Source organism: Trypanosoma cruzi, genomic scaffold (assembly GCF_000209065.1).
Source record: "Trypanosoma cruzi strain CL Brener 1047053517063 genomic scaffold, whole genome shotgun sequence".
NCBI classification, from domain to species: domain Eukaryota; phylum Euglenozoa; class Kinetoplastea; order Trypanosomatida; family Trypanosomatidae; genus Trypanosoma; species Trypanosoma cruzi.
This window is the reverse complement of record NW_001849526.1, coordinates 41,541-63,559: the sequence shown is the minus strand read 5'-3', so window position 1 is coordinate 63,559 and position 22,019 is coordinate 41,541. Positions and strand designations below refer to the sequence as shown.

At 53.1% G+C, this 22,019-nt stretch overlaps 5 protein-coding genes and 4 pseudogenes across 5 annotated transcripts, besides 20 other annotated features; all 9 read right to left on the bottom strand.

Annotated features, from left to right (window-relative positions):
• Positions 1 to 951: part of a sequence feature (areas not merged during assembly with more than two copies in the genome that could not be assigned to a particular haplotype) that runs on past the window's edge.
• Positions 97 to 1,575, bottom strand: Tc00.1047053511173.120 (annotated as a pseudogene).
• Positions 952 to 1,809: a sequence feature (heterozygous, Esmeraldo-like haplotype).
• Positions 1,014 to 1,064: a sequence feature (GA-rich).
• Positions 1,251 to 1,288: a microsatellite.
• Positions 1,810 to 1,997: a sequence feature (haploid, non-Esmeraldo-like haplotype).
• Positions 1,998 to 5,368: a sequence feature (areas not merged during assembly with more than two copies in the genome that could not be assigned to a particular haplotype).
• Positions 2,007 to 2,678, bottom strand: Tc00.1047053511173.110 (mucin TcMUCII, putative; the record flags this gene model as incomplete). The annotated part of the gene is made up of 1 exon (XM_816287.1): positions 2,007 to 2,678. One exon carries the CDS (start codon positions 2,676 to 2,678, stop codon positions 2,007 to 2,009), a length of 672 nt encoding a protein of 223 aa, XP_821380.1.
• Positions 2,179 to 2,230: a microsatellite.
• Positions 2,986 to 3,007: a sequence feature (AT_rich).
• On the bottom strand, positions 4,732 to 5,976 carry Tc00.1047053511173.100 (mucin-associated surface protein (MASP), putative; the record flags this gene model as incomplete). Its single annotated transcript, XM_816286.1, has 1 exon — positions 4,732 to 5,976. One exon carries the CDS (start codon positions 5,974 to 5,976, stop codon positions 4,732 to 4,734), a length of 1,245 nt encoding a protein of 414 aa, XP_821379.1.
• Positions 5,369 to 6,223: a sequence feature (haploid, Esmeraldo-like haplotype).
• Positions 6,144 to 6,214: a sequence feature (T-rich).
• Positions 6,224 to 13,072: a sequence feature (areas not merged during assembly with more than two copies in the genome that could not be assigned to a particular haplotype).
• On the bottom strand, positions 6,491 to 7,171 carry Tc00.1047053511173.89 (annotated as a pseudogene).
• Positions 8,747 to 8,844: a sequence feature (T-rich).
• Tc00.1047053511173.80 (trans-sialidase, putative) lies at positions 8,930 to 11,734 on the bottom strand (the record flags this gene model as incomplete). The annotated part of the gene is made up of 1 exon (XM_816285.1): positions 8,930 to 11,734. One exon carries the CDS (start codon positions 11,732 to 11,734, stop codon positions 8,930 to 8,932), a length of 2,805 nt encoding a protein of 934 aa, XP_821378.1.
• Positions 12,649 to 12,674: a microsatellite.
• Tc00.1047053511173.64 (mucin-associated surface protein (MASP), putative) lies at positions 12,943 to 13,758 on the bottom strand (the record flags this gene model as incomplete). Its single annotated transcript, XM_816306.1, has 1 exon — positions 12,943 to 13,758. One exon carries the CDS (start codon positions 13,756 to 13,758, stop codon positions 12,943 to 12,945), a length of 816 nt encoding a protein of 271 aa, XP_821399.1.
• Positions 13,073 to 13,397: a sequence feature (heterozygous, Esmeraldo-like haplotype).
• Positions 13,286 to 13,373: a sequence feature (GA-rich).
• Positions 13,387 to 13,473: a sequence feature (GA-rich).
• Positions 13,398 to 14,091: a sequence feature (areas merged during assembly that could not be assigned to a particular haplotype. This can correspond to areas where the two haplotypes were merged or to regions with more than two copies in the genome that were merged during assembly.).
• Positions 14,092 to 14,241: a sequence feature (heterozygous, non-Esmeraldo-like haplotype).
• Positions 14,242 to 22,019: part of a sequence feature (areas not merged during assembly with more than two copies in the genome that could not be assigned to a particular haplotype) that runs on past the window's edge.
• Positions 16,223 to 16,672, bottom strand: Tc00.1047053511173.57 (annotated as a pseudogene).
• On the bottom strand, positions 17,725 to 19,062 carry Tc00.1047053511173.50 (mucin-associated surface protein (MASP), putative; the record flags this gene model as incomplete). Its single annotated transcript, XM_816284.1, has 1 exon — positions 17,725 to 19,062. One exon carries the CDS (start codon positions 19,060 to 19,062, stop codon positions 17,725 to 17,727), a length of 1,338 nt encoding a protein of 445 aa, XP_821377.1.
• Tc00.1047053511173.40 lies at positions 19,431 to 20,192 on the bottom strand (annotated as a pseudogene).
• Positions 21,779 to 21,917: a sequence feature (T-rich).

Genomic DNA, 22,019 nt, shown 5'->3' with positions numbered 1-22,019 from the left:
GTGAGGGCGAGAGTCCATGCAAGGGGACACACACAGAGAGAGTGAGTGAAAGACGAGTGTGTGTGCGGGCGGTGCATGGCTCTCTCTCCCTCACTCTCACGCGGCCACCACCGCAGCAGCAGCCGCACACGCAACAACAAGGAGAAGCAAAAGAGGGGAGGTGGCGGGCGAGACCGCGGTGCTGCCGTCACTGTCGCCAGTCGTCGCCGTGCCATTTTTCATGGCTGTGGCTTCGACTGTTGTTTCTTTCGGAGGTTGAGCATTCTCAGTAGTGTCAGTTCCAGTGGTCGTTTCCTCGTGAAGTGGAGGGATTCTATTTGAAGACGGCGTTGCTGCTGCTTCTTGACTGCCAGTTGATGTACTCTGCATTGTAGTGGCTGCGGATGCAGGATGTTCGTTAATGCTTTCGGCCGCATCAGGTAAATTCTCTGATGCATCCGTGCTCTTGCTCTTTGTCTCCTCTTTTACTGACGTCAATACTTCGTGGTAAGTTTTTGGTTCTTTCGCTGCTGCTTGTGATGATTTCAATGGAGTCTTTTCACTTTCTTGTAATTTTGTATTTGGATCAGCTGACGATTCGTCTGTTCGGGAAGCTTCTAAACCCCCTTTTACCGTTATTTGTTCTCCCGAAGAGCGTAAACCACCGGCACCCAACGTGGCGACTTCGTTGTCATTCTGACCCGTTGTTGTTGGAGCAGAACTGTTTTGTTCCGGTCCGTTGTTGAGTGTATCTGCTGCCACTCCATCGTGTGGCTGGGCGTGTTGACTCTCCTTTGCTTCTGGCACCTTATCTTGTTTTGAAGGCTTCCCAACTGCATTGGGTGAAATACTGACGGTGGACCCTTCGCCACCAATGCGGGATGAAGAATCGACGCCAGAAGGAGAAGACCGCGAAGTGAGAATGGCGCCAGGAGCAGCAGGACCAGGAGCACCAGATGGTGTTTTTATTCCTCCTCCTCCTCCTGCTGCTGCTGGCGGTAGTACTACCGGTGGTGGTGTTTCGCGTATCTTCGCTTCTTCCTCCGCTTCTTCATCTTCGTTGTCTTCATCTTCTTCTTGTTTTTGATCGGAAATTAGTTTTTTACGCGACACAATAGCAGATGAAGGATCCTGTGTCGTCTGGTCCTTTCTTCTTGTTGCATCTGTTGATTCTTGTCCTGAAGCCACCGGCTTTTAATCTTTTATTTCGGGTGGCGAAACCTCTTTATTCCTTGCCTGGCCATCCTTGTCCGTGCTGACATCCCCGTTTCCAGCAGCAGCCGCAGCAGCAGAAGCAGCAACAACAGCAATCCGTTGACGTCTCCAACGACGACGGCCATCCACAACGGCACGCACACCGTCCATTGCCTGACGCACACACTCATCGACGGCGGACGCATTCCCACTGCCTCCTGTCCTCCTGCTGACCTCCTCCGCGCATTCCCTCCGCAGCCAAGCACGCCACTGCAAAAGTAAGTCCTCATCCACACTGCCATCGCCACCGCCAACACCGTCGGCCGCAATTCCAGATAAACCGCACCACGGCACGCAGAGGGCACACACCAGCAGCACACGGCCAGTCATCATCATCGCCATCATCACTCCTGCCACGTGCGTGTAGCCTTCAGCACAAACTAACAACACGTCAAAGCAGAGTGAAAGCAAAAAGGAGAGACACGGCTGCCACACCACGCCACAGTCAACGCACAGTGTCAAATTGCAGCAGCAACAGAGCACACACAATGAGGCGGATAGAACCAGCACGAATGCAAAACTTGCACACCGCCCTGCAAACCAGAAGATTAAAAGGCAAGAAAACAAAAAATTAAAAAATAAAGAAAAAACACAAGACTCCACTGCGCATGCACATGGGTTTGTCTGGGATACGTTCAACATGACGTATTTGGAGAAGCAACATGGACCACACAGCAGAGCAGCGGAAGCAAGTGAAGCAAATCACAATCATTATTTTCTCTTATTTATTTACATCAGACCACAGTAGACGCGCACAGCCCGTTCACACCTCTTCAGCCCACAGTGGTGTACGCCAGCGCGGATACGGCAAGCAGCAGCGGGGCACACACCCACGCAGAGCTGCTGAGACTGCCGTCGATTTCGCGAAGACGTGACGGTGCGCGGGTGGTCGTCGTGGTTGGCGCCTCTGCATTCCTGGCCGTATCACTTGGTGCCTCTGGCGCAGTGGTGGTGGTCGTTGTTGTAGTTGTGGTCGTTGTGGTTGTCGTGGTTGGTGCCTGTTCCTTAACTTCGTTACCAGTTAGCGCCATTTCTTTATTATGCTCCGGACTATTTACAACGGACTTATCGGAATCACCTGTTGATCCTAGTGAAAGGTTATTCCCTTTTGATGCCCCTTGCTGACCAGACGCATCTCTTCCATCTTGCAAAGTGGGTACTACACTTGGTCCTTCTCCTGTACCTGTCGATGTTGGAGTTGCTGACGCAGAGACGGTCTTCAATGGTGTCTCGGAAGGAATGGGCTCCTTACCTGAACTCTGTACAATACCTTCCGTGACTTTTGCTCGTGGATTATCGGAATCACTTGAACCCCCTGAATCCTGGAGCTTTGGACCCTGTCCAACTTTGCCAGATTTATCATCACCCTCTGCCGCGCACACGTACGGGCCGCAGCACAGGGCGAGCACCAACAGGGCGCACAGCAGACGGCACGTCATCATCATCGTGAGTGTGGTCGTTCGGTGGTGTGGAGCTGATCTGCACAGTGAGGGACATGGAGAGCAACAGAGGAGACGAGAGGTGCGGCAGACACACACACAGAGGGCACACCACATGAGGAGAGAGCAGCAGCCAGGCATGCACCGTACGCCGCACACACAGCCCTGTCGCAACACCAACACACAAATGGAAGAGGGAGAAGCAAACAGGAGCGGCACACAAGGCTCCACCGCATGCACATACGGCGAGAGCGGTCCGTCGTGTCGGCACCCCTCACGGAGGTGCAGCGCACACAGCAACACAAAAGCAAAGTAAAAATAATAAAAATAATAATCTCTGCACACCGCGTGAATTCGTTTTCCACGGGAAGTGCAGCCAATATTCATCAGAAGAACAATCTATTTTCCACTAGCCTTCTCTCCCCTCCAGCACACACCATTTCATGCAGGCCCGGCCACCATCGCAGCCGCGGCTGCACAATTGACACGAAGATGCCAAAGATTAGAGTTGTTGTGGAAGCCCGCGGTGCTACTGTCACAGTCGGCAGTGGGCCGCTCCTCCCCATCATCTCGTCATATCCACGGCGGTGCTGCAGAGCGGGTGCAGCGGCAATACACCCAATGGCGCAGTACATCAGCAGCAACACCAGCAATGGGAGTGGCGGCGTGGCATGGCGAGGCTGGCGCATGGCCTGAGGTAAATGCATTTCTTGGTTTCGTGTGAGCAGCAGCAGTAGCAGTGCAGCGTGGCTGCGGGAGGCGGGAGGCAAAGGAAAAAGAGAAAGAAAAGAAATAAAACGATTTAGTGCCAGTGGTGCGTCAGGATGCGGCACACGCAGCGGAGTAACAGGAGACCACAGAGGCGGCCATACAAACCGCGTGCGCACCAACTCCATCAATGGGAGAAACCGTCAACCCGTCGTCGACTGAGCGTCCATCACCGTCGCACACATTCCTTATCGGCCGCAACGCTCCCTGCACGCGGAGTGTTTAGTCTACTTCCCTCGTGGTGTTGCAGTATTTGTGTGACCGTCCACCAACCTGCCACCACTTGCACAGCGTCAGTTCCAGGTGCAGGAGCATCGCACAGCGCTCTCTCTTTCTCTCCCAGCTGCTCATATCATATGGCATCACCGCACGGCAGCCTCATCGTGATGCGCAGCCCTGAAGCGGGGGTGCAAAGCGTCGTGTGTGCAAATATATTTTTACCGTTTCTCAGGATGCTCAAAAACAAGTGTGACGGCATTGCAACTGTCGTGACTGTTTCTCCCCGAACTGCCACTGACCGAGAGGTTACTGTGAACGCACTGCGTGGGAGTCACCGTTTTCGCCGTTGCTCTCTTCACCGGCCCACGAACACACCGGCCGTTCCAACACGGTGGATATGAGCGTCGCCAAATACAGCCACAAGCACCAACACACCAACCCCCACAGTGCCCTCCGTGACCATCCGCAGCGTGCGTGCGTTCTTCCTCAGCATTCACGCCACTTCACAGCATGTGCGGCATGCCTTGTGTGCATGTGCTTGTGTGTTTGGCAGCGCCTATACTTGCAGAGCAGCTGTGCGCCACAAGAGAGTCAGAAGAAAGCAACGGCAGAGAGAGGCAGATAGCACACACGCAAATTACTCATATCATCACACACACACACAAGCAGCCCGCAGTATGGGTGCTCTCAACCACAAAACAATGAAAAACAAAACAAAAAGCCGAAGCGTGGGACGACCAGCGCACACACTCTCATTGCTCCCGTAAAGCAAAACACACACACAGGGAGAGAGAGAGAGAGGTCGCCCACTCAATGCAATAAAAACAAAACAAAAACAGTTACGGTGCTCCGCCCACGCAGCCAGGCAGGACGGCAGCGGTGCGTGTCGTGCAAAAGAGAGCACCAACGGGCCTGCATGGGTGTGCATGCAATATATACAATGGGCACATTATGTGTGTGCTTCGTGGGATGAGGTGAGGGCGAGAGTCCATGCAAGGACAAACACACAGAGAGAGTGAGAGAGAAGGACGAGTGTGTGTGCGGGCGGTGCACGGCTCTCTCTCCCTCACTCTCACGCGGCCACCACCGCAGCAGCAGCCGCACACGCAACAACAAGAAGAAGCAAAAGAGGGGAGGTGGCGTGCGAGACCGCGGTGCCGCCGTCACTGTCGCCAGTAGTCGCCGTTGTAGTTTTCGTGGCTGTGGCTTCGACTGGTGTTTCTTTCGGATTGGATGCTTCATTTTCATTTTGTTTTTCTTCTCGTGTCCCTGCACCATCGGCTGGTGAATCATTGTTCGGGATGCCCTCTTCAGTGCTCTTTTCAGATTCATTATTGGCGGCATCACCGTTTGCCGTGGGTGATAGTGGCCTGGATTCTGCATGGCCGGCAGGTGGTTCATTGTGTTGATTGGCTGTAATGGAGGCAGCGCTCTTTGTTTGTGAATGTTTGTTTGACTCAATGCCGTCTTGGGGTTGTTGTAACTGTTGCACCTTTCCTGAATCCTCAGCGCCGGAATGGCTATGCAGTGGTGTTGTTGGTATTGCTGCTTGTATTTCTGCCTCTTCGGCTGGTGCTGTTGTTAGTGTTGGTGCCTCATGACTTGTATTTTCTGTGTTTAATTCGTTTTTTTCTGGTTCTTCTTCCGCCTTCTCTTCACGACTGTCGGATTGGCTAAGAGGATCACTTTCGTCATCTTCCGGTGAATCATCGGAGGATTCATCACTCTTGGAAGTATTCTCCAAGTTGTGTTCTTCACCGTTCTGAGTGCCAGGGCTGCCAGATGAAGAAGAGGAAGAAGATGATTGATCAACGCTTTGAAGTTGGGGCCCAGTTGCCGTACTGTCGTTGCGATCCTCCTTATGATCTGCTTCCTTTCCTCCATTTGCATCCAACCCTTCTGGCTTCACCACCTGTCCTCCTGTACCTGATCCTCCGGGCGTCGGCGGTAGTGCTGCTGTCTGACCTGCGACAATACTTCCTCCTAAACCAGCCGCTGCACTGCCCACTGTATTAGTTCCCACAGACGTATCGTCCAACTTTTCCTTCGTATCCTGAGATAAACCTGGACCACCACTCAATTCATCTTGTCCAGCTTCCGCAGCTTCAACCGCCTTTATTAATGCCATTCGAGTGGCTAACAACCCGCAGTCCGCCTTTAGAGACACGCCGTCATCTCCACCATTACTCGTGTGCCTCAAACCGTTCCCTCCACCCTCACTGCAGTAATCGTCCATCGCGCGTCCAAAAACCGCACCGCACCACAGCACGCAGAGGGCACACACCAGCAGCACACGGCCAGCCATCATCATCGCCATCACTCCTGTCACTTACGTGCAGCCTTCAGCACAAACTAACAACACGTCAACGCAGAGCAAAACCAAAAGGAGAGAGACACGACACACTCACAGCCACCAGCAGAAGCAACACGCATTTCACGAAAGACGTCAAACCAATTAAATTTTAAAAAGGCACAACGACATGCAAAAATTAAAAAAAAAAAGCAGACAAAAAGCAATAAAGTAAAACAGTAAAAACACAAAAAAAAAACAAAGAGCTGCACACGAATGGCTGCAGTGCGCGTGCACCCATCCTCAACAGTGCATCGATGCAAACAGTCGTGTGCGTGTCGCGCTTGTATGTGTGCCTGGAATGCGTTCCACGTGACGGATGCGAGAGCAGCAAAATGGAGCACACATCATGGCGGCGGAAGCAAGCAAGGCGAAACACAATCATTATTTTATCCTATTATTTAGTACATCGGATCACAACAGCTGGCACGCACAAATACTCGTGATTGGGTGCTGGCACGCACAGCTTACACACAATTCTTCAGCCCAGAGTGGTGTACGCCAGCGAGGATGCGGGAAGCAACGCGGAGCACACACCCACGCAGAGCTGCTGAGACTGCCGTCGATTTCACGAAGAGGTGACGGTGCGCGGGTGGTCGTCGTCGTGGTTGACGCCTCTCTATTCATGGCCGTATCACTAGATGCCTCTGGCGTATTCGTAGTAGTGTTTGTCTTGTTTGGCATTTTCATCTTCTCATTTTATATCTGTGCCTTATGATTCTCATCACCTTGTGTATTTTACTGCGCCCTTTTATTTTGTGCATCTGACATACCGGTCGCACCTTGTGTGTGTGTGGAGACTGAGTTGCCAAACCTGCTGGTTCTGGATTATCGTTAGCCGAACGTAGTGTCTCTGGCGGAACTGGTGTCTGTCCAGTGATGGCTGTGCCTGCTTCCTTTGGAAAGAAGGTCCTTGACTTCTCAAACCCTCCTCACTGTCTCTCTCACTCTCTGTCTGTGGCACACCGGTCTCCCCACCATATGGCTGTAATGCACCAGGCGTATTTTTCTGTAGGATCCGGGTTCCCTAGCTCAGGGCTGGGAGGACTGCTGTTATCATCATTATCGTCTCCTGTCGCCGTCACGCACACGGACGAGCAGCAGCAGCACAAGAGCGCAAGGAACAACACGGCGCACACCGTCACCATCGCAGTCACCATCGCCCGTAGTGGAGTCGCTGGTGTCAGTCAGCCGATCGATGAGACGGAAAGGAAAAAGAATGGAACGAGAGGGAGGGGGACGGAGCACAGCGGATACAGCGAGAGAGAGCAGACAACATGAGGAGAGGGCAGCAGGCCCAGCCGCACAGTTCACACACCACGAGACGGCGTCCACGCAAGGAGGGCACACAACGCCAGCAGCCACCCACCATGCAGGAGGAGAAGACATCCACCACCATCTCCCCCAGCTCATTCCCGCAGCCCCAGGGAAATGGCCAAAACCCCGCGCCCACCACACAACGCACACGGAGCAAGCGAACCCTCATCCATCCATGAAGTGGCACAAAATTTCCTGCCATCCCGCCCTCAATGGGACACGGAGCCCAACTCAGCGCAGTCACACGCGGTGCATCAAACCCACAGGAAAGGAGACTCGGGCTGCGCGCTCCCTCTCTCCCACCTTCTCATGGCCACGGAGGAAGACAACAGCCACCACACGCAACTGCCAGCATGCACTACAAAAGGAGCATTCAAACCCACTGCAATGTGCATCTTGTGTGTGTGTGGTTATGTGTGCCTGCAGCAACACAAGGCAAAGATGTAGAAAAGAGGGAGCAGAGTATGCGGAGAGACGCACAAAAATGTGCAGCGGAGACGCATAACGGAAACAACAAGAAGACCGCTCAAACTCATGAGTGCACCGCAGCCCAAGCAGTGGCAATTCACACAAGATTTATTGAAAACAAAAAAACGTCCCCTTCGTCTTATATAAACCCCATCGCACAAAATAATTATAAATGAAAAAGAAATCGTCCATTACTGCTCCACACAAAATAAAAAAAGGGTCGATTGGCAGCCGTGTGGCCACACCAAACTCTCTGTATATATTTTGCCCGCAAAAGAAAATTAAAAAGATGGTTACATGTCTTTCAACCGTCTGACCCTCCATGTGTGTCCGCACATCGTTTATATTTCATGGGGTCATCTGCGTGTTGCTGCTCCCCTCAGCCCTCTCATCGGCGTGCGAGTGCGGCCCGCAGAGCACAGTCACTCGTGTGTGTGTGGGGAATGAGAGAAGCACGCAGACATGACGGGAGTCGCGTCACTCCATCGGGAGAGTGAGCGCAGCAAAAAAAAGAAATCATCGGAGGGGAGAGAAATGCTGACGAGGCCGACACCGAAGGGTGCGCCATCGCACGAAATAAACACGCAAAGCAAAACAAATCCTTAAAGAAAAACACGGCGGCAGGGTGTGGCTGTGTGTGTGTGGCGCTGCGGGTGTCTGCCCGCCCTGGCCGCAAAGAAAACAAAACAAGAGGGAAAGAAATGTGTGCTCCGCCCCACAGGCCCTCGTCGCACGCCAACACGTCACGGCTCCCTCAGCGCGCCGTTCGTCGCGGCCCCTCCTCATGCGTGCAGCAGGCGAGGCGCACAGGGCCGTCGTCATGAGCGTGTCGGTGGGTGTGCGAGTGGAGCAGTTGGGCGGGAAACACACGGCACCCCTCACAGGAAGAGTGCAGAAGAAACAATTGAAAGAGGGAAGAGTAAAAAAGAAAACCGTCCATAGTGATTGCCCCAAAAAGCAAAAAAAAGAGGGAATGAGGGAAATGATAGAAAAGAACAACAAAAAGTAAAAATAAAAACAAAACGCAAAGCAAACAGGGAATAAAATAAATGTTATTTGAGAAGGGAAATAAATTATCACGTGTATTTTTGTGCTGGGGCGGTCGCAAGTGTCCCACGCGGCAGCCAGTCACTCCTCACGGAGCCGCAAACACCCACAGTCCCAACAGAAGAAGCAGCGATGGCAGCAGTCCGCTCCCACGCACAGTGCCGGCATCGCTGTTATTCCCCTGTGACGCATTTCCAAGGCTGCTGCTGAGTGCCGCAGCCTTTACTTCGCCGTCCTGTGCATGGATGTCCTCCCGTTTCTGCCCATCCGCCCCTCCCACCTTCTCCCCATTTTCACCAGAGCGCGCACCAACCTCAGTTGTATCTGCGGGGTCAACTTGAGCCACGTCCGTAGCGGCAGGAGCGTTTGGATCTGCTTTGTCGGGGGTATCCACAGGAGTTTGGGGTGGTGTGTCTCCCTGCACCGCACCTCCAGCTTCCGCTCCCACCGTTGGATCACCATCGGATGGAGAAGCGACATCCACATTTTTGTTTCCACCGGAAGATACTCCTAAAGGCAGCTGGATTGCGGATTTCTCTTTTCCTAAGGAAGTCGTTACAGTGGACGGTGTTGATGTGGACGTGCTGCCACCACCCGTACCCTCATTTTCATTCAACAATTTAGGCCCCGACGGCGGTTGCCCGGCAGGAGAGAACTGCGACAGGGTTCCTTGGGCATTGTCAGACACCACAGGTGGAATGAGGGCTTTATTCGGGTTGAGGGCGCCAATCTCCGCAATACTCAACGGGCGGTTGTACAGCAGGACGTTCCTCACAGTCACAGACAATTCTTCTTGTCTCCCTGCGCCGCCTGCACTGCGTTCGTCCCCTCCAATGTAGAAGTGGGAGATCCTGTTCGCTTCCGCAGTTTTCAATTCAAATTGTCCATTCCCCACACGCTGACCATCGACGTACGCGGAACCCTGGGTGCCGTTCCGTAGCAAAATTACCACCTGATGTGTTGTATCTTTCTCCCAAGTGCTGCTGAGCTCCTTAGGCGTTTCTTCACCGCAAGACAACTCCCACTTACCTCCGCTGTTGTACGACAGTCCCAGGAGTACAGACTTCCCGCTGTCATCCATCTTCACACCCATCAAAGGAATGTGGGTATCTCCCTCCTCCGGCACACCGTCGATGGACACCGTCGCCACAAGAGTGAAGTTGTAGTTCGCAAAGTGGTACAGCTGATTCTCCCCTTGCTTGCCAACGGGCCACTCCGCCCACGCTCCCTGGAACGTCACACCATCGGAAGTCTTTGTTGCCCCCGTCTCCCCTGCATCCTTTGTTGCCCCATCTTTCTTCTTCACCGTGGCGTTCACCCCGAGGTACTCGTCCCTCCATGTGTTATCAGAGAAGTTGTCGGACAAAAAGCCAACCAGCCCATCCGTGATCTTAACAGTAGGGCTGCAGGCATTTTCAGGTGAGGTACTCTCCACAGCACTTGAAGTGGTGCACAGCTTGGAGACAAGGTCGTCCACTTTCTTCCACGTCGCCAGCACATCCTTCACACGCTGCAGCTGCTCAGTCAGAAGCACAGACCAAAGACTGTGTGATGATTCTTCATCGCCCTTCTTCTTCTCGTAAAGTACAATCAACTCCTCCTTCTTAGTTTCACTTTCAGCACTTTTGTACAACAGGGAGCTGGCGGCAGCGTCATCATCGGATACCGGCCCAATATCGAAAATGTGCGTATTGTCCGTCAGCCAAAGATGGAGTTCACTCTTTCCATTGTCTTCTGTATCAGTCTCCTCGGAATACACCGGCAGAGTAACGAGCATCACATTTCTGTTGCCATCAACACCGTCAATCGTCGCTGTGATAAACCCGCTTCTAACGGCCTTCGCTTCTTCGCCCTTTTTGTTGCTCCACACGCGCGAGAGTGTCCCGAGTGCCTCCGTCCACAATTCCCCCTTGTCACCGGACTCGTACACCCTGCGGCGGCCATCATCACACGCAGTCATCATCATGAGTTTTTTGTCCTTCCACTCCACGACGGAGGGATCACTGCAGCCATCGGCAGACATCCCCTTCGACAGCGTCCAACTCTTAGCATCCTTCGAGTATATGATCAGCGAGACGGTCTTTTTATCCTCCTTTGGTGCTTCACCCTTCTTCGTGCCTTCCACTGGGAACACAAGCGTGCCGTCATTAGTCTTAATACCCGATCCACCGCCGCCAATCAGCTGCGTCAAGCGTTTGTGTTCATCAGCAGAAAAGGTGCCGACCAGTCGCTGGTTCTCATTCCATTGGATTCTTTTCTCGCCGCCACCTTCGTCACTGACGTTTCCTTGCACCAGCAATAATCCCCAGTCGTCTGCTCCGCCACCCTCCTGACCAGTGGCAGCTGTCTGGCTGTATTTTCCAACAAGCATGTAAATATCATTTCCCTGCATAACTGTTGTTGGTCGGCACACATCCACTTTCTTCACCGCTGCTGAATGGTATTTTTCCAAAACTTGTGTCTTATCTTTGGCTCCATTTAGCAGTTCCACTGGTGTGTCAGCATTATCTTTCGTGAGTAGTTGCGATGCAATGCCAGTAAAAATGTTTGCATCACTCTTCTTGCACTGCGCCTCGGCAACGGCAAATACGTCACTCCCCACTTTTAGAAGACCGGGAACACCCAACGACTCCACAGTTACACCGCCCTCATTTTTGATGTTCTTCCATTTATAATTTGGTTCAGATGACTGCCCCGGAGCTTCCGCAGCACCACCAGCGTTGCAGCACATCATCACGACGAGGAGCAGCACCGCAGAGTAGAAGAGATGCCGGGACATGCTGGGTCTCTGCGGCTCACTCTCTCCTCCTTCCCTCCTCCTTCCGCTGGATCCGGTCACGCGGCGACGGTTGTGTTTGCGGGGTGCCTTCACTGCAGCAACACGTGAGAGCATATAAATATGTGTGTGTGGGCGGTGTGTGTGCTGTTGGTCCTTTCACTGCCTTCAAATTTCACAGTAGCGATTAGCGTTTAGCCTTACTTCCTTTCCTTCTTTGTGTGTGAGAAAGAGAGAGAAGAGGAAAAAGGAGTGAAACAGTGAGCACGGCCGCTCCTCCACAGTGAGTGGCATCATCATCCCCGCCGCAGTCACTCCCAACAAAAACAACTCACGCACACAGACACACGGAAAGAGACGGAAGAACAGTGCACCGGGAACACACAGCGACTGCCACTGCGGGTATGTTGTTGTTCTTCACGCGTCAGCAAATCTTCAAAGCCCACACACGCTGCCGCCAGTCGTTTTACTGTTGTCTCTCCCGCACCATCCAACGCACATCACCCCGCACAGCCGGAGAATCCTCCGTCGGTGCATGAACAGCGGGAGGAACACGTCGGCACGTGCAGCTTCTGGGCAAAAATCCATGCTCACTTATCCCAGGCACCCACAATGCCACACCACGTTAGTCAACTGCTGCACGACAAGAAAATCATGCCCTTAGCACGGAAATAAAACAAATCGCGTTCTCCGTCATCCCTCCTCACAAGGGCCACAGAAAAATCGTGTGCGTGCGTCCTCAGCGTTCACGCCGCTCCATAAAGTGTGTGACATGGCGTGTGTGTGTGTTTGGCAGCGCCTATAATTGCAGAGCAGCTGTGCGCCACAAAAGAGTCCAAAGAAAGCAACGGCAGAGAGAGGCAGATAGCACACACACAGTTTACTCATATCATCACACATACACACACACGCAGCCCGCGAAATGGGTGCTCTCAACCACAACAGAAGTAAAAAAAAAGGAAAAAAATGCCGAAGCGTGGAACGACCAGCACACACACTCTCATTGCTCCCGTAAAGCAAAACACACACACAGGGAGAGAGAGAGAGAGAGAGAGAGGCCGCCCACTCAATGCAATAAAAACAAAAACAAAAACAGTTACGGTGCTCCGCCCACGCAGCCAGGCAGGACGGCAGCGGTGCGTGTGGTGCAAAAGAAAGCACCAACGGGCCTGCATGGGTGTGCATGCAATATATACAATGGGCACATTATGTGTGTGCTTCGTGGGGTGAGGTGGGGTCGAGAGTCCATGCAAGGGGACACACACAGAGAGTGGGTGAAAGACGAGTGTGTGTGCGGGCGGTGCATGGCTCTCTCTCCCTCACTCTCACGCGGCCACCACCGCAGCAGCAGCCGCACACGCAACAACAAGAAGAAGCAAAAGAGAGGAGGTGGTGTGGGAGACCGCGGTGCTGCCGTCACTGTCGCCAGTCGTCGCCGTTGTATTTTTCGTGGCTGTGGCTTCGACTGGTGTTTCTTTCGGATTGGCATCTTTATTTTCATTTTGTTTTTCTTCTCGTGTCCCTGCAGCATCAGCTGCTGGATCATCGTCGTCAGGCGTTTGAGTGCCTTTGGATTTCGTATTATTCGATGCTCCCTCCGCACCAGATGGTAAAAGTGGCTGCTCCTGACCGACTGCTGATAATTTTTTTGTGGCACCGTTATCATCTTTCTTCTTTTTCTGCTCTTCTTCTTCCTCCTCGTCTTTCACGTCGTCATCCTTATCTTCTTCATCGTCCTCCTCTGCTTCCTCTTCTTTCTTGTCAACCACCTTCTCATCTTCTTTCGTTTTCTCCTCTTCTTCTTGCTTATCATTCTCCTCTTCTTTCTCTTGTCCCGTTTCTTCGTTTTTTTTTTCCGTCCCTGCCGTTGGTGATGTTTCCGCTCCTGGTAATTTCGTTGCCGCCCCAGCTCCGGGTAATTCTGTTACCGATACTCCTGCTGCTTGTGACTCTACCGGTTTACCGCTTAGGCCACCTTCTCCAGCGCCACCAGCGTTGTTGTTAACACTCTGATGATTATTGCCGTTACCAGACTTAATGTCTTGAGGAACTTGAGGTGTTTCAGAACATCCACCACCGCCGGCAATACCGCACCACAGCACGCAGAGGGCGCACACCAGCAGCACACGGCCAGTCATCATCGCAATCACGGCTGCACACACAGTCTAGGGAGGGACACAGAGAGGAAGATGAGAAGAACACACACACACACACATCATCATCATCAGCAGCAGCAGGATGGAAAAGAAGGGGTGGCGCTGACATGAGGGTTGTTGTCATGAGCATGGGGGACGCGTGCACGCAGGAAGAACAAGCAACAATAAAGCACCGGACAGCACGCACACAACTCCACGGCATGTAAAACCCACCCGCAGCTGCCCCCAATGGACGGGAAAGAGGGCGCAACAGTGCGGCAGGAAGACAAAAATGCCGGTGCAGAAAAGGATCCCAAAACGGCGTGAAAAAGAAACAAAGTCCTCCCCCACAGTGGCTACATCCAACACGCAAATAATAATAACGGAAACAAACACCACACACGGCAACTCACAGAAGCAGTGAGTTCCCTGTCGCCAAACTTCATGGCTGCCCGCCACCGCACTCCTCGGGTGTCCATCGCTCCGCCGCCTTCCTCCTTCCAGCGGCACACAATCGGGTCCATCCGCACCCGTCGCCACGCCACACTCAACGACCCAACAGGCAACCGCCCAACGACTGTTGCAGAAACCACACACCCGCGCCAAAGCACGCGACGCAACATCATGTCAATTGGACCCCGCCGTCAAAAGAACGTCATGTCAACAGTTTGGCCGGCACACGGTACAATCGATCGACGGAACAGAGAAGGAAGGCAGGCACTCGATCAAGGACTCTCCAAACACACATACACACAATGCTCTTTTGATGCCGCCGCTGCTGCCACGGGAACGGTACCCGAGAGGAAAATGACAAGCAGTAAAAAAGCCTCGCAAGAGAAACCAATCCACACGTCCATATGCAAAGCGCCACTCAGGCTGCTGCGGCTGCAGGGTCCGTGGGCAAAAATGCGCCTTACTGAATCCCGCCAGTTATGTCAGTCTCCCCTCCCACCAATGTAGCGCATAATGCACGGCGTGCGTCCACAGGCATCCACTCCCGGTGCCCTAGCAACAATTCAGAAACGAACGCAACAGGAGTAATACAACGAGCACCACACAATGCCACCGCAACAGCAACCACACCACAGGGCAGCAACACGCCACGCACCGATGTTTTCCTCGCCCACACACTTCATTTACCGCACACCTCAGAAACACACATAATGGGATAAACAAAGACCACTACACAATGCCGAAGCAGATAAATAAAAATAAGAAAATCAAAACCACACAGATCCCTCGCACACGCACACAAACACAGCACAGTATTCTCCAGAAGAAGTCAAAAAAATGTTTATCCCTAAACCTATTAAAAACACGCGTGGTGCCGACACATTAGCGACCAACACAAAAAAGGGAGAGTGTACACAGCATTCCACTGGTAAAAAGTATACAGACAGGCAGAGCGTATGTATATACTGATAGGGACATGCCAGTTGATATAGGCCTTTCTCTCTTGCAGCCACTGCTGAGTGTTGGCACCGCGGCGGCAGCGGCAAGCAGCAGAAGCAGCGGAAAGGGACAAGCCGCAGCCGCATTGTTACTGCCGTGGACCGGAGGCGGGGCGTACTTCATGTCTGCCTCCCAACCCCCGCGCACCACCGCCGCGTCATCCTCCCTCGGCGGAGGGTCCACGGCGCCCTGCGCGTCATCAGCGGCATCAGGGCCCTTGGGTCCCGTGACTGCGGCACCGCCACCGGCCTTGTCGCTGGCGGCCTCATCTCCTAATGATTGTCCGACAACAGACGTCACACCATCGGCGGCGACATCGTCGCTGTCCGAAAGACCGCTCTCCTTCTCCGCCTCCTGCGGCGCACCCGCGATGTCGCTGGGCAAGAGCACTCCGTTGCCGTCGTGGCACCTGAGGCGACTTCCTTCTCTGGCGACTGATGCTTCTGGGGAGCAGCCGTGTCCACATCCTTCGGTGGTGTGCCACGGCCGGTCCCAATGCTCTCTGGATCGAGGACGGATGCCCGTGGCAATCCTTGTTCAGTAGATGCCGGTGGAACCGTCACGCTCCACACCCTCTCTCACATCGCCGTCCCACGGAACCATTGGAAGCAAGCTGCCGCTGGTGGCGGATATCGTGCACACCTGCGCGTGGTCACGGAAAATAGCGTTTCCCTCGTCGTAGGGCGGAGTGGCCCACGTAATCGTCGCTCCGTCCGCGCATGGGACACAACGGACGTTACCCTCTCAGTCAATCTCAGATGCACCTGCATGCCGAGGCACCGCAATGCCGCATGCATGGCAGCACTCAGATGTATGTTTCTTCATGGTCCCTCGCATCCGTCGTGTTGGTGGGAAGCGTGTCCAGACACCACGAGGCGGGCTTGTCCCCAGGCACCGCAGAAAAACATTCTCCTCTCCAAATAACAGCGGCAGCATCCCTAGCATCCAGTGCGGGACCACTGATGGAGCAACTGTCCATCGGGCGTTTTGCTGACATTTCATGGATACTCCGTCTACACACCAACCACTGGAATACCAATCCGACGTGCAGCGTCTCGCAGGAACGCTCGCTTCGCAGGATATGTGGGAATATTCACTCATGTTCAGTGCGGAGCACTTCCACCGCAGTAGTGCACAGTTCGAATTCCTCCACCAGCGCATCGACTCCGCCATACTCCACTTCACCCTCATGCAACCCAGTTCAGCCGATGCGGCCAGCGTCAGCTCCGTGCAGTCGCCGGCACCTCCAATCGATGCCATCCACTCATCCTTCGCGTGGCGCTGCGACCAGTGCGACTCCAGCGTCCTCCCGTCCCCATCGTCATCCTGCAGCTGCATGCCATCAATGTCGTCGCAGTCGTGGGGCTCCTCGCAGCCATCGCGGCAGTCGTCGAGTCCACCACCACCGACAGCGCCGCAGCCACGCACAGCACCATGTCAGCATTGGCAACACCAGTAGAACAATGCCCAGCACGCACCGTGAACCGACTGCAAACGCTGCCCGTGGCAAATTGGGGCACAATCAAAGGAGCCTCCAGTGGCTGCACGAGCATACGGTCCGCATGCGGGTTGACAGCAGCAGGGACAACTTCATTCTCGAGAATGATCCCATTCGCAGAGGATACAACGTCATCCTCACAGTGGCGATTGTCATTCGATGAATTCATTGCTTAGTACCGCTCTGAAATGCAATACTTCCTGGTATCATCCAGGTCCCTCACGGATACTTTGATGCGGATGGGCGCTCATCCATCCCTCCCAATGACGGTGTACGTCGGCAGCGCACCCAATGCTCCAAAAGGGCACGTCCCTCACAACGACTCAAATCAAACTCGCGCTGTCGGCACGCATCACATAGCCAAAGGATCGAGAGCACTTCAAAGTGACAGCAAAGCACCGCTGGCAATCACACCACAAACACCACTTGCAGCACCACCAGCGTTTCAAACTAACGTGGGGTGTAGAGCAAGTAAGCCATTGATGTGGGAGTTAGGCAAATATTTCGTGGCTTGCTGAAGCAACAAGGACCGATTGCGTGGAGAGAAACAAAAAACAAGAGGATACAAAAAAGGAAATTCGGCCATCTGCAGTTTAAGAAAACCAATCAATAAAAGTAAAATGGGAGCACCCAACCACAACAGAAGCAAAACAAATAAATAGCAACAAAAAAAAGCCGAAGCGTGGGACGACCAGCGCACACACTCTCATTGCTCCCGTAAAGCAAAACACACACACAGGGAGAGAGAGAGAGAGGTCGCCCACTCAATGCAATAAAAACAAAACAGAAACAGTTACGGTGCTCCGCCCATGCAGTCAGGCAGGACGGCAGCGGTGCGTGTCGTGCAAAAGAGAGCACCAACGGGCCTGCATGGGTGTGCATGCAATATATACAATGGGCACATTATGTGTGTGCTTCGTGGGATGAGGTGAGGGCGAGAGTCCATGCAAGGGAACACACACAGAGAGTGGGTGAAAGACGAGTGTGTGTGCGGGCGGTGCACGGCTCTCTCTCACTCACTCTCACGCGGCCACCACCGCAGCAGCAGCACCACAAGCAACAACAAGAAGAAGCAAAAGAGGGGAGGTGGCGTGGGAGACCGCGGTGCTGCTGTCACTGTCGCCAGGTGTTGCCGTACCATTTATTCTGGCGGCTGCGGCTGTTTCTTCTGTTTGTGGTGCTGCCTCACTGAGTGTAGGAGCATCGTTGGTATCAACACCTTCAAGTACGTCGTGTGGTTCGTTGGGGTTGGGCCGTTGAGCATCATTCCCATCCGCCTCACTCTGGGCTTCACCACTGCCACCTGTATAGTTGGGTGATACTGTTGTTTCCGCTTGATTGGTGGCAGTTGCATTCTCCATCGAGTCCTTCGTGACTGTGTCTTGAACTTGTTGTGGTGGCACACCATCCGTCGCAGGAGGTTCCGGTGCTTCGGACTTCGTTTCCGTTTGTGACGATGAGCTTTCATGTTGCTGATGCGTCAAGGCCTGTGCATCTTCCGATTCTGTTTGGCTTGCGTCTCCTTCCGGAACTGCATCTGGCGATTTTCCTACATTCAATTTCACTACCGGTGTTTGTGTTCTTTCCAATGCTGTTGGTTGTGCTGTTGATATTTTTGTTGGCGTTCCCTCCTCTTTTTTTCCCTCTTTGCGTGTCTCGGATTCCGCCCTGTCCTTAAATTCCTTTAATTCTTCCTCTTCTTTATTTTCTTCTTTCAATTCTTCCACCTTTTGTGTGTCACCAACAGTGGCATCGCGAGAATCGACATCTCCTTTCTTCAGCGGGTCCTTGTAAATTGGAGCACTGCCGGAATTACTCAAAGGGAGTACTTCTCCAGGACGAGTGTCACTGCTGTCGGATAAAAGAACCGGTTGATGGGCGGTTTGGTTTTGCGAATTAGATGCCTCACCGCTAGCAGAAACTCTTGTAAGTTCATCATCTCCTTTTGGTCCAAGTACCTCTAAATACCGTTCCCCTTCATTTGCCTCTGATACTCCAGGTCCAGGCGGTGAGGTTACTGCACCTGCGGCACCATTTCCCTCTTTTGCACCAGCCAATGGGCCGCCGTCAACACCTTTTTGTGAAAAAACAAGATCTGATACCTCCTTAATCTCCGATGACACCTTATCAGTCAAAGGCAAATTGTCTTCGCCAGCTTCAACCGCCTTTAATAATCCCATCGACGTAAAAAACAACCCGCAGTCCGCCTTCGAAGATCCGTCATTTACGCCGTTACTCGTGTGTCTCAAACCGTTCCCTCCACCGGCAGAAGCACCCGCCTCGTCGGCAAAACCACCACACCAGCACCACAGGACGCAGAGGGCACACACCAGCAGCACACGGCCAGTCATCATCGCCATCACTCCTGTCAGTTGCGTGTAGCCTCCAGCACAAACTAACGACACGTCAACGCAGAGCAAAAGCAAAAGGGGAAAAATGTTAAAAAACCAAGCAGAGCCACCGTACAGTAACAAGTGGCAGCAACAACAGCAGCAGCACACGCATTGAAACAGATGGAATCAGTGCGATTGCAGAACTCGAACACCGCCCTGCATACCACGAGTTTTAAAAAAAGATAGAACAGCAAGAATAAAAACACCCAAGGCACCAGTACGCATACATATGAGCGTGTCTGTGATGCGTTCAACGAGGCGAATGCGAGAACAACGCGGAGCAAAAAGCAAGGCAGTGGAGGCAAACAAAGCAAAAACTACCATCATAATTACTATTACTTTATACATCGGACCACAGTGGAAGCGCACATGCCCCCGTGATTGGGTGCTGGCACGCACAGCCCGCACACACATCTTTGGCCCACGGCGGTGTACGCCAGCGCGGATACGGCGAGCAGCAGCGGGGCACACACCCACGCAGAGCTGCTGAGGCTGCCGTCGATTTCACGAAGACGTGACGGTGCGCGGGTGGTCGTCGTGGTTGGCGCCTCTGTATTCATGGCCGTATTACTTGGTGCCTCCGGCGTATTCGTTGTAGTCTTGTTGGTGGTCGTATTTGGCATTTTGGTCTTCTGGTTTGATGTCGGTGCCTTATGATCCTCATCGCCCTGTGTATTTTACTGCGCCCTTTTATTTTGTGCATCTGACATACCGGTCGCAACTTGTGTGTGTGTGTGGAGAATGAGTTGCCAAACCTGGTGGCTCTGAATTATCGCTAGCCGAACGTATTTTCTGGCGGAACTGGTGTCTGTCCAGTGATGGCTGTGCCTGCTTCCTTTGGAAAGAAGGTCCTGGACTTCTCAAACCCTCCTCACTGTCTCTCCCACTCTCTGTCTGTGGCACACCGGTCTCCCCACCATATGGCTGTAATGCACCAGGCGTATTCCTGTAGGATCCGGTTTCCTTAGCTCAGGGCTGGGAGGACTGCTGTTATCATCATTATCGTCTCCTGTCGCCGTCACGCACACGGACGTGCAGCAGCAGCACAAGAGCGCAAGGAACAACACGGCGCACACCGTCACCATCGCAGTCACCATCGCCCGTAGTGGAGTCGCTGGTGTCAGTCAGCCGATCGATGAGACGAAAAGGAAAAGGAATGGAACGAGAGGGAGAGGGACGGAGCACAGCGGATACAGCGAGAGAGCGCAGACAACATGAGGAGAGGGCAGCAGGCCCAGCCGCACAGTTCACACACCACGAGACGGCGTCCACGCAAGGAGGGCACACAACGCCAGCAGCCACCCACCATGCAGGAGGAGAAGACATCCACCACCATCTCCCCCAGCTCATTCCCGCAGCCCCAGGGAAATGGCCAAAACCCCGCGGCCACCACACAACGCACACGGAGCAAGCGAACCCTCATCCATCCATGACGCGGCACAAAAATTTCCTGCCATCCCGCCCTCAATGGGACACGGAGCCCAACTCAGCGCAGTCACACGCGGTGCATCACACCCACAGGAAAATAGACTCGGGGTGCGCACTCCCTCTCTCCCTCCTTCTCATGGCCACGGAAGAAGACAACAGCCGCCACACGCAACTGCCAGCATGCACTACAAAAGGAGCATTCAAACCCACTGCAATGTGCATCTTGTGTGTGTGTGTGGTTGTGTGTGCCTGCAGAAACACAAAGCAAAGAAATGGAAGGGAGGGAGCAGAGTATGCGGAGAGACGCACAAAAATACACAGCGGAGACGCAAAACTGAAACAACAAGAAGACCGCTCAAACTCATGATTGCACTGCAGCCCAAGCAGTGGCAATTCACACAAGATTTATTGAAAACAAAAAAACGTCCCCTTCGTCTTATATAAACCCCATCGCACAAAATAATTATAAATGAAAAAAGAAATCGTCCATTACTGTTCCACACAAAATAAGAAAAAGATCACCTGGCTGCCGTGTGGCCACACCAAACTCTCTGTATATATTTTGCCCGCAAACGAAAATTAAAAAGATGGTTACGTGTGCTTCAACCGTCTGACCCTCCATGTGTCCGCACATCGTTTATATTTCATGGGGTCATCTGCGTGTTGCTGCTCCCCTCAGCCCTCTCATCGGCGCGTGAGTGCGGCCCGCAGAGCACAGTCACTCGTGTGTGTGTGTGGGGACTGAGAGAAGCACGCAGACATGACGGCAGTCGCGTCTCTCCATCGGGAGAGTGAGCGCAGCAAAAGAAAAAGAAATCATCGGAGGGGAGAGAAATGCTCGCGAGGCCGACCCCGAAGGGTGCGCCACCGCATGAAATAAACACGCAAAGCAAAACAAATCCTTAAAGAAAAGCACGGCGGCAGGGTGTGGCTGTGTGTGTGTGGCGCTGCGGGTGTCTGCCCGCCCTGGCCGCAAGAAAACAAAACAAGAGGGAAAGAAATGTGTGCTCCGCCCCACAGGCCCTCGTCGCACGCCCACACGTCACGGCTCCCTCAGCGCGCCGTTCGTCGCGGCCCCTCCTCATGCGTGCAGCAGGCGAGGCGCACAGGGCCGTCGTCATGAGCGTGTCGGTGGGTGTGCGAGTGGAGCAGTTGGGCGGGAAACACACGGCACCCCTCACAGGAAGAGTGCAGCAACAAACAATTGAAAGAGGGAAGAGTAGAAAAGAAAGAAACGTCCATAGTGATTGCCCCCAAAAGCAAAAAAAAAGGGAATGGGGAAATGAAAAATAAAAGAACAATAAAAAGTAAAAACAACAACAAAACGCACAAAAAACAAAAGAAAAAAGAAATGAAGAAAGAAATTTCACCATCAGAAAAAAACAAAAAAAAAACATTTACAATATTTTAAAGCAAACAGCAAAGAAAAATTAAAACTATTTAGAACAATCGTAAGAGGTCGCCCACTCAATGCAATAAAAACAAAACAGAAACAG